The sequence below is a fragment of the Etheostoma spectabile genome, chromosome 23, assembly GCF_008692095.1.
Source record: "Etheostoma spectabile isolate EspeVRDwgs_2016 chromosome 23, UIUC_Espe_1.0, whole genome shotgun sequence".
In the NCBI taxonomy this organism is placed as follows: domain Eukaryota; kingdom Metazoa; phylum Chordata; class Actinopteri; order Perciformes; family Percidae; genus Etheostoma; species Etheostoma spectabile.
Genome location: NC_045755.1, coordinates 17,969,589 through 17,980,096, shown reverse-complemented (window position 1 = coordinate 17,980,096; position 10,508 = coordinate 17,969,589). Strand labels below are relative to the sequence as shown.

Sequence of the window (10,508 nt, the reverse complement as noted above, 5' to 3'; positions counted from 1 at the left end):
AAAAAAAAAGAAGTGTAAAATAACTAAATTCTGTCACACGGTACTTCCATTTGTAAACAAAAACACAAAAACAATTATGAGTGGAGCTTAACAAGATTTCTTAAAAATAGATTATAGTGTGTATGATGTCAAGAGTAAGTCAGAATGTCATGGCGGAAGTTTGAACAGGAGAAAAAAAATCAAAAAATCAAAAACACCGTCTTCCCTGAATTCGAAGTTAAAGTGCCCGAAATGGATTGATACGACCTGCTGACATTGTTCATCAGACACACAAACAACAACAACAACAACAACATGGCTTTAGGATTAACTGACTGTTGTCACGCAGACGTTCGTATCATTTTAAATTATATTATAGGGAAGCAAAAAAAAAAGAAAAAAAAGGCCAAAATAGTTTGAGCTGTATAAGCGAGTGACTGGCTAGTTTATGTTAGTTTGAAATATCCAGTCGTTAAAATCAAGTTTTGCTCATTCTTGGTCGCCCAAATGTCTCAGTTTCAATTTCGGTGTCTGATACAGACCCCTTTAAGAGACTTGATTTTATGACTTGACTTTCATTTTTAGATCCGGAAAATGACGAATTAAATTTGAACTTTAATATTGTGTTTTTTCTGAATTTGTAAAGCCTAAAATTAAGTTTTTACAGTGTATCACTTGAAATGACTGGCTGGGAATGTCAAAGAAGGGGAATTAAAAACCACATTAGACATTCAGCTGCTTGTAAGATTCAAATTATTCTGACCTTTTTTTTTTAATTTATTTTATTTGCTTCCATAGCATTAACCCAGTGTTTGATAGTAGCATAAACGAAGGTTAAAACCCTTTAAATAAAAACTCTAAACTATGTGTTTTTCCCTTCAGTAGGAAGAAGGCTCTAATATTTTTGCTCCAGGCAACACCACAAAATACCTTTGGTTATGACAAAAAAATAAATCTATAAGACAGTTTGACACAGAAATGAGAGAACAGTAGCAGTATTTGTCCACTGGATGGTGCTATTGTACTTCATTCAGTACCTGCAGCTCAAACAATGAAGCTATTTACATCTTTAATGACTACTGATAGATTTTAATCTGATTTGTAGTTTGTCCAAATAATAGTCTCTGTGATTTATCTCTGCTTGTCAGTTTCCTCATATATCTGAGTTACTGCTGATTCAAAAAGCAATAAAAAAAAAAAAAGTTTCTTCAAAACTACATTGAGAAAAAAAAGCCTCTTTGGTCTCTAAGCCATAAATGATACATTGCATATATGTAAGACAACATAGCATATATATATATATATATATATATATATTTAAGGCAGCTATTTAGTTACTTTGATGAACCCTTACTGCACAAAAACGCATAAACCTTTATACCTTCTTTTACACTTGCTGACGCATATCTTTCATTCATATCCTTAATACTACCATCCTTTCTTTCTTTCTTTCTTTCTTTCCCTCTTTAATATTTTCTCATTTAATCCACCAGAGAAAAAGCTGAAACAGCCGGTTGACAACAAAGTCAAGGCTGTATGTTTTTTAACTTGAAATAAGAGCACAAAAACACAGACGTTTTTAACTGAATGCCCGCAGACAGATAGACGGGAGACACCGTTTTCCTTCCGTTTATCCTCCTCTGTTTTCTGCAGCTATCAGCCCTGACAGGCCTCTTCTCCTCTCAGCGGTGGATTACAGGAGCTTTCATTAATGCAAAAAGCGAACAAGCGGTTTATCTCGGTGACTTGTTCGAGGAAAATCCGGTCACTCACCTACAAGGTTGGGGTCACACTGCTTCTATGGCAGTCTTTCCCATGTCTGTGTTTTTTCCTTCCTTCCTTCCTCCATCCATCTATTGTTTCTCTTCTACTTCCTCTAAACTACTCAGTCAACTTCCAGAAACCAGTCAATGTCACTCCTCCCTCCTCTGACCATACAGGGGTCAGGGGTCCATCCAAACTCCCACCAGTTCATCTTCATCATCCTCACTCGTCTTCACTCACCAAAACAAACAAACAATCTCTACAACCAAAGCTCCATTTCTCCATTGCTCACAAGCTTCTATTTGACGCTTTCATTTGTCTTTCTGTAGAAACCTTTTCTCTTTGATTATCATCATCAGTCACATGAAACCGGACCTCTTTTTATTTCTCTGTACCTCCGTCTACATCCACGTTCAGGCCGACTACTATGGAGTCTGAAATGTGCCAAAAATAATACAAAATAATAATGAAATATAACAATTCTTAATTGAGTATTTAAGATATAGCAATATAATTATGTATAAAAAATCAAATGGAAGTGTATATATATATATATATATATATTTTAGTTATAGTATTGTATAGTTGTATTGTATACGTAAATGACTATAAAAGCAGGACAATGATTGCTAAAGAAGTCAAGAGATTTGACGCGTTTTGGTGCTTATTTGCTTTGAAGATATGTATTGGACGATGGCAAATATGCATCCTGAAGAATTATAATGAAAAGTTCCTTTAAAACCAAAAGCCAAATAACCCTCCTAGATTCTTTATTCATAATGGTTAGCTAAATTAATTTTAAAAGTCGTGTTGTCCCTGGTGACCTTGTCTGTTCTGCTATTTTGTTGTTTATTTTGCCATCTTTATGTTCTATTAAAAGCAATAATAAATTAAGCAAAACAATTTAAAAAAAAAAGTAATAATTAAAAACACAATTTGGCACACTTGAGACTCCATACCTGCGTTCAGGCTCCTTGTTCCTTTCTCACGTCGGAAATATTTCTTAACTTTCAGGGTATTTAAAGCAAAACGCAAATGTGATGAAGACTTCTTTCCGTCCAGGGTCTTCTCTGAGGGATCTGGTGTTCCTGTCGTGGAGCCACAGCTGATGCTCACCTTGTGTATTAATATTAAATGTATCACCTTGTATCTGAATTAACTATTCTCCGTGTCTGTGTCAACAACCAGATTGGTGCTCCGCCTCTGTACAAAAAAAACAACTTAAAATAAGACTTTTTTTGTTGTTTCAAGATAACAAAAAAATAGAAAGCTTCACCCATATAAATTAAAAATATGTATATGTACAGACCTTTAAAAACAAACAAAATTAAATAAAACTCTGACTCAACATATGGCCTTGAGTCTTTCACAAGTTTAAAACGGATAAAGACGGGAAAGGTAGAGGAATCAGATAAATTATGTGACAGCCGGACAGAGTGAGAGAAAAAAGGATAAGGGAGGGATGGAGGGAGAGAGGATGAATGAATATGGCACAGTGAAGTGACTCTCTGGTGGGAGCAGGCAGCAGTTTGAATTCTTTAATCCAGGCTGGATCAAACTCCAGCATCCGGTCTTTGTCCGTTCAACCTTTGATTGCCGTCTGTCAGTTCATTTTCTATCATGTCTTCTTTCTATCATCCCTCTGTCTGTCTGTATCATCACTTCGTCCAGGCGTTGGATCCTCTCTTCTAATTTTAAGTTCACATCCCTCTATCCATCAAAATTTACACTATTTTTCTCTTCTGAGGTGGTGAAAGAAAAAAAAAAAAGATCCACCTCCTCCATCCTCTAGGGGGCAGTAGTCCTGTCTCATGAGGTTGATCCTCTAAGGGGGCCCTCTGAGCTCCCTCTGCGCCTGCAGCAGTCTCTGGCGGTAGGCCTGGTAACGCCGAATCACCGCCTCCTTCTGCTCATCCTCCTCCTTGTCGAGGATCCGCAGGAAGTTCCGCAGCTCGGGGATCGAGAATGCATCCCACTGAAAAGAGGAGCGGAAAACCTGCATTTACTTGGTTTCTTTGGATTATTGAAGTATGTTTTTATGGATGGCACTTGACTGTTTAGCTACTGTATATGTTGTTGAAGCAAAGGCAGAAAACGTTGGAGGAAGAGAAAAAAGAAAAGGAGGGTGAAGTGGAGACAGAAGAAAAAGGGAATGGGAGGAAGAGGAGGACAATGAAGAGGTAAGAGTAGGAGGATTGAGAAAGATGAACAGAGGAAGGAGCGGGGAAGAAAAAGCAGTGGACAAAAAGAAAGACGGATGAAGTAAAGGTAGGGATGAAAAAGGAGAAAAAGTAAAAAAGGGAAAAGTTTTGGGGTCAAGATTACCGGGCAGAGAGGAAGAAGAGTAGAAAGGATTACAGAAAACTAAAAGAAGACAAAGAAAAAGCAAAGGATGTGTAGAAAACCAGTAAAAGAACAAAAAAAAACATGGAAAGTTAATATAATTTTGACTACCTATCTCATAAATGATGACGACACAATTATGGGATAATATATCAAAATTATGAAATTTGTCTTACTATAGAATGATTTTAATTTATTGTCTCAACATTTTCAGCAAGTCAAACCTTTGACCTGTTATTTAATCCTTTCGACCAACCTTTTTTATTTTATCATCACTGAACTTTTCTGTTTTTCTACCTTTTAATGTCAGAAACTGGCCATGAAAAAGGAGAAAGAGAAAAAGAAAAGAAGGGAATGAGAGGGGAACAAGAGATTGGGGACGATATTTTAAGTAATGGAAAGAGAAGAAGAGAAGCAGGAAAAAGGAGAATGAAGGGAGCACCGACTAAGAGGATAAGAGAGAGAAATAATAGGAATATTTAGAGATACTGAAGAGGCAGATGGAGGTGTAGTGGTACCATGACTTCGCCAGTCTGTTGCTCTTTCAGCACGAAGCTGAGTGTGTCGCCTTCGGGTCCTGCCACCAGACGAAGAAACAACGGCTGCTCGCCATCCGCCAGCTTACACACATATACTACAGGGGACACACAAACACACACACAAACACACACACAGATTAATTTAGGCGGTACATTACGTGCGGTCCTTTAAGCCACATGCATGCAGGCACCACTGTGGTTGCTGCCGTTGCATTTTGCACTGTGTGTGCATATAAACAGGCATGGCAGAGGATGAAAGGATGGGTGCGGCACTTTAGGACCACAGTCATTTACAAAAACAGAGAGTGCAAAGAGAGACTGAAACAAACAACACTGGACGTTTAGGGCCGGTACCGATATTGATGATTAAAGTTTTAAAGCGATATGAGAGTAGATATGATATGAGTGGGGTCATTCGTCTCATCTAACTCTCAGCAAGAAAACAAGTAAGCGTATTTTAAGATAAGAAGATCGATACCACATGGTTAAATATGTTGGTGGTGTAGCTTAGCGTAGCATAAACACTGGAAACAGAGGGAAAACAGCTAGCCTGGCTCTGTTTTATGCACCTTTAAAGCTCAGTAAATAGCATGTTGAACTCCAAAATGTCATTGCACCTGATCCAAGAAATAGTCCAGTCCATAATCCCCAGTTTTTACATTTTGGTTTTTCATTAATTAAACATCTATTCCTTTAAGAGACCAAAGCCACTGATCCAGGCAACTGTTATCTCAAACAGGTCTTAGAACAAACAGAGCGTATATATATATTTTTTTTCCTTCAGGCAGATATCAACTGAAGTCAGTTTGTTTTGTCCTGAATCTGAAGGCCATTTCTACCTTTCTACACCAACGTTCAGCCAACACTTCTAATGAAAGAGCTGCGCCAGAACCCAACAACTTGTTTTTAATTACTTGTATGAAAGCTTTTGTCTGGGGAGTTTATATATGAGCTCATGTACACACGAAGTCTACACATACATTTGCTGTCAGACGCCTGTCTAACCACTGTCATTTATTAGCAGTCTTTCTGTATGTCTCCAGTAATGAGGTAAAACAAAAAAACAGACCAGAAGCTTATACAGTATGACAGCAGTAAACAGAAAAAAAACCCAAAACCTCTATAAAAGTTTGGGGGTAAAATGTTTCACAGACTTCAAAGAAGACATAAAAACAAGTCGCACAAATTGAATAAGTGTTCAAGGTCTTGCTTTAAAGTATAAGGCCCATACAGTCTTTTCTTTTCTTGGAGACATTAAACATAATATTTGAAACCCAGCGACCCTCCAACAGCTGTTAATTCATAGAGTGTGTGTGTATGCGTGTGTGTGTATGCGCGTGTGTGTGTATATTCCTGGTGAGCTGCTGATAGTGGGGAGAGCCCAACAGAAGGGCGAGGCATTCAGAAATACACGCTGAAGCCTGAGCCGACACTATGTAAGTGCCAGAGCATCTGAAACTGAGCTTGGGGCATGAGTGGCATGAAACACTGTCTCCAGCACACACACACACACACACACACACACACACGTGCGCACACACACGCACGCACGGCTTCAGTCTTACCCTGCTCCTCCCTGCGATAGCGTTTGTACAAGGCGTATTTGGCCGGGTTGTCTGCGACTGTGAACTTGCTCAGCAGGGCGACGATCACCTGAAAACACACACAGACACACAGACACACAGACACACAGACACACAGACGTAAACTTAGTTAGCAGATAGTTAAAACCTGAATCTGGTTGAACAAGCTTTACCAATTTTGAATTTAATTTATTGATCTATAGTGATCTGATAGAGGCTGATGGGTAATACTACTGTTAACTTAAACAAATGATTAGTCAAAGCACCCGAAAACCTATTTTCTCAATAGACTCCTTGCTCTGAGCGATTAGGTCCGACATGAACACACGACTCGCTCTTCTGTATTGTTGGCAGGGCTTTTGTCAGAAAAAGGTCAAACGTTTCTAAATTTTGGAAGTGTTGAAAAAATAATTCAACATTTGCTAAACAATACGTGACATTGTTTTTTTCTCAAGTTCAACTTTATATCAACAATTATTGTTAAGTCAAGAAAAACCTAACATTTGAGGTTTATCCAACCATCAACACTCACATCTAGCTAGCTAATCCAATACGAATATTTATTGGGCTGGGCACATGCAAACAACAAAAACAACATAAAGCATTTTGTCTGTGCATCTGAGTGCACTATATTATATATTATATCAGAACACCTTGGAGTTCATTATTGCACTTGCAATGATTTAGAATGAGCTTCAATAGAACGTTTTTAACAATAAGTACACATAGTTTACATATTGTTTCTTGTCTATTTTGAAAATGTATTTACATTTTCTATATTTAATTTATCTATTTTATTTCATGTTTGTCGACCTTGTTGTGATTTGATGCCTGCTGCAGATCAAATTCCCCTTTGGGATAATACAGTAAAAGTTGTGTTTTCAGATGAGGTTTTAATTCCATTTTAATAGCCTTGGCTTTTGCGAGTGAAACATATACGTTTCACCTTGAATATGTCTTCTGTTAACACCTGCCGGCCAACTCAATGGAGATTTAATAAAAACTTCAACATCAGCCGGCGTCTGTTGAATCCTGACTTCAACCTGTATGTCATCAGATCCTAATTATGTTGTGTTGACGCATGTGTGTGTGTGTGTGTGTGTGTGTGTGTGTGTGTGTGTGTGTGTGTGTGTGGTCAGTGATACTACAATTTGTGGGACCAAATTGTAAAACATTATACTTATGGGGACCTGAGTGCTTTGTGGGACCAAATTGCTGGACCCCATACCGTTAAAGGGCTTTTTGAGGACTAAGACTTGGTTTAGGAGTAGGGTTAGAGTTAGGTTATGGTTAGGGTTAGGTGAGGGTGAGGGTTAGGCATTAGGTTTGATGGTTAGGGTAGGGGCTAGGAATCATTATGTCATGACTGGTCCCCACAAAGATAGGCAGACACGACTGTGTGTGTGTGTGTTTTTTGTCGTGTGTGTGTGTGTGTGTGTGTGTGTGTGTGTGTGTGTGTGTGTGTTAGCCACCTGTTTGACTGTGTTAATGGAGCTGATGTGGAGGGTGTTGGTGGCTCCTTTGGGCAGATAGAAGGCCTCCTCCCCCCGCGCTCCTCTCTGACCCCCCCGCACTGTCACCGGCCTCCTCAGATCCATCTGGACCTTGATGAAACCAGTATACACACCAGTAGGATTCTGAGAGAGAGAGAGAGAGAGAGAGAGAGAGTTATGTTACTATAAAAAAAAACACTTGATCATGTTTTTTTTTAAATAAAAGACACAAAATCATGGTGTATCCATACACAGTACTATGTGCTACATGATCTGTCCAGAAGAGACCTCTTCACCCAGTGTGTCCTGCAGGACAGATGGTCCCAGACAGAGGCAGAGCATCTTAATCTCATTACTCCATATGGGGCCTGGAGGACTGGGCGTGCAAATGTATGCACTGTAAGTGTGTGAAGGTCTTAAGCCGACAAACGAGATCAGAAGGAATAGAAGTCAAAAGACACAAGCTGAAACAAGACAGGGGGACAAAGGGAGACATGCAGTATCACAGATGGAGTGATAAGAAAGAAGGAAAGACAGAATTAGAAAGAAAGGCGTGGGTAAAGACTACATGTCTGCATGCTTTACATACTGATACTACATGTTTTACATACTGTAATACTATCAGCTCAAACAGGTGTTGAGCAGCAGGTTTCAGACCTATCACTGCTCTTTCCTCTTCATTATATTTTACCCAACTACCTGCTGACTGGATCATCCCACACCTGAGCTATTTCACGTTTGAAACAACCTGCAAAATATCTTTTTGTCATGAATTTATTTCTCTGGGTTTTACTGCCTCCCCCAGGAACAATTCCAATCCCCCAACTTTCCCTGTATACAAAATGCTTCTGAAAATAATACATAATACTCCATAGCTGATGTGATTACTGCATTGTGTACTATCAATTTAAAAAATATCTACATTTTCTGTGGCCAGGTTGGATCAGTGATAAAGCAGGCGCACATGTACTTCGAGGTTTATGCCTCGACGCAGAGTTCCAGGGTTTGAATCCGACCTGTGATGATTTCCTGCATGTCTTCCCCCCCTCTCTCCCCTTTGTTGCCTAATTGTCCTAAAGGCAAAAAAGCCCCAAAAAAAAAAAAACTTTAAAAAGAAAAGTATCTACGTTTTCTAATCTGGTAGATAACCCACAACCCAAATCCTCTGCATCGCCCCAAATACTTCAACACTGTTCTGATGTGTCATGGTTTTGAATGCAACTACAGACACCGTTCCCGCTGCCAAGGGAAACAGCGTGGGTGAGAACAATAGCAGGAATAACATCACACCACTCTGATGTGACTGCTGAGGAATGCTGGGAGCTGCAGGACAGCAGCGTGGATGTTAAAAAACAGCAGCACACCTTTAAATGTCGAGATTAAAGGCCAGCAGGACTCTAAACGGTTTGGACATCGCAGCTGGAAATTATATGAACAGCTTTTTTTCCTTTTTTTTTAAGAATAGGCAGTTAATTACAGTAAGGCGTTAGGCGTATTTATTCAGGAACACACAAGACTACAACAAAGACTTGAGATGAAAAGGTTGTGACTGGTTTAATCATTTAACAAACAGCTGTTCTGTAGATTTTTTGATCATATCACACAAAAAGGTTTCTCACCAGATCCAGTTTGCCCAATTGCACGAGCTTGCAGATATTCAAATTTCCATTTTTTTCTAAGCATGTTAAGGACTCAGTTAAGTTTCCAGTTATTAATGGACTTCATAGTGAGATTTTCAGTTTCCAAGGTTAAGAAAGAACTTTGAAAGAATCTCGTTTGTTTGGGCAATTTCTTCCAGCAGGTCCAGCTTAGTGTTTAAAATAATAACTCCTGTTATCTGGTGTCATGGTATGAGCCGGATTAATTCCCATTACTGAAGCTGACGCTAAATTGGTAGATAATCTGTAACTTTGGGAATCTGTGCTCCATCTATTAAGTGTGTGTTTCTGGTGTATGTGTTGAATTGGTGATAAACAAACTCCTTCCTTTGGGGACTCTATATCTAACATATATAATAAAACATATCAGCAGCGGTGGAAGTAACTAAGTAAATGAGTAGATTCACGTACCAAGTACTCTAATTGAATTCAATTTTGACATACTTTATGCAAGTATTTTCATTTTATGCTACTTAAAACTTTGACCCCCTTACATTTATTTGATACCTATAGTTACTTTTTACATAGAAAAAAGCATGATATGATGCAGTGCTGTACTAATGGTCTATTCAGTAGCAAACAAAGTATCTAAAATTGTTGTTTGAACCTGACACCCACTTTTAAAATGTATTCCTAAAGTAGACACTGTTCTACTTTTATTTAAGGAAAGGATCAATTACTTCATCCGCCACTGGATTTCAAAGCTTTTAAAATTAAAACACAGGTGTAATTGTGCGTTGACTATCCTTGATGACCATGCAACATTTTCATATAAGTTACAATGTTGTTTATTGTTTAAGAAACCTCATTAGTCATCACCATAGTGAAGACCATTCTTTCTTGGGTCCAACACAAGACAAACATAAACACATATTATAAAGCAACATACATATTGTTACGATTTATCAGAGGAATGACTGAATTCAGTGAGTGAAACAACGTTGAGTGTGACGGCTGCTTCGGCACTGTGTTAATGTCATATAGTAGTCTAATGGTAACGGCAGCTGCATCCAGAATATCTACAGGATCCAGTGTCCGCCTTGTACAACACTTCATCTGTTTTTAAAGAAGAAACAAGCTCCAAGCCAAATACATAAAACTCACTGACTCAGCCTGTGTGTGTGTGTGTGTGTGTGTGTGTGTGTGTGT

At 38.6% G+C, this 10,508-nt stretch overlaps 1 protein-coding gene across 3 annotated transcripts in view; it reads right to left on the bottom strand.

The window, feature by feature from the left end:
* Positions 1–493: 493 nt before the first annotated feature.
* rassf3 (Ras association domain family member 3) overlaps positions 494–10,508 on the bottom strand; it is a 68,140-nt gene continuing 58,125 nt past the window's right edge. For all 3 annotated transcript variants that reach the window (XM_032505657.1, XM_032505658.1, XM_032505659.1), the window contains 4 exons: positions 7,681–7,845; positions 6,191–6,278; positions 4,605–4,720; positions 494–3,718 (listed from right to left, as the gene is read on the bottom strand). In XM_032505657.1, coding sequence (XP_032361548.1) covers positions 3,569–3,718; positions 4,605–4,720; positions 6,191–6,278; positions 7,681–7,845 — 519 coding nt within the window. In that variant the 3' untranslated portion in view covers positions 494–3,568. The remainder of the gene's footprint in view (positions 3,719–4,604; positions 4,721–6,190; positions 6,279–7,680; positions 7,846–10,508) is intronic.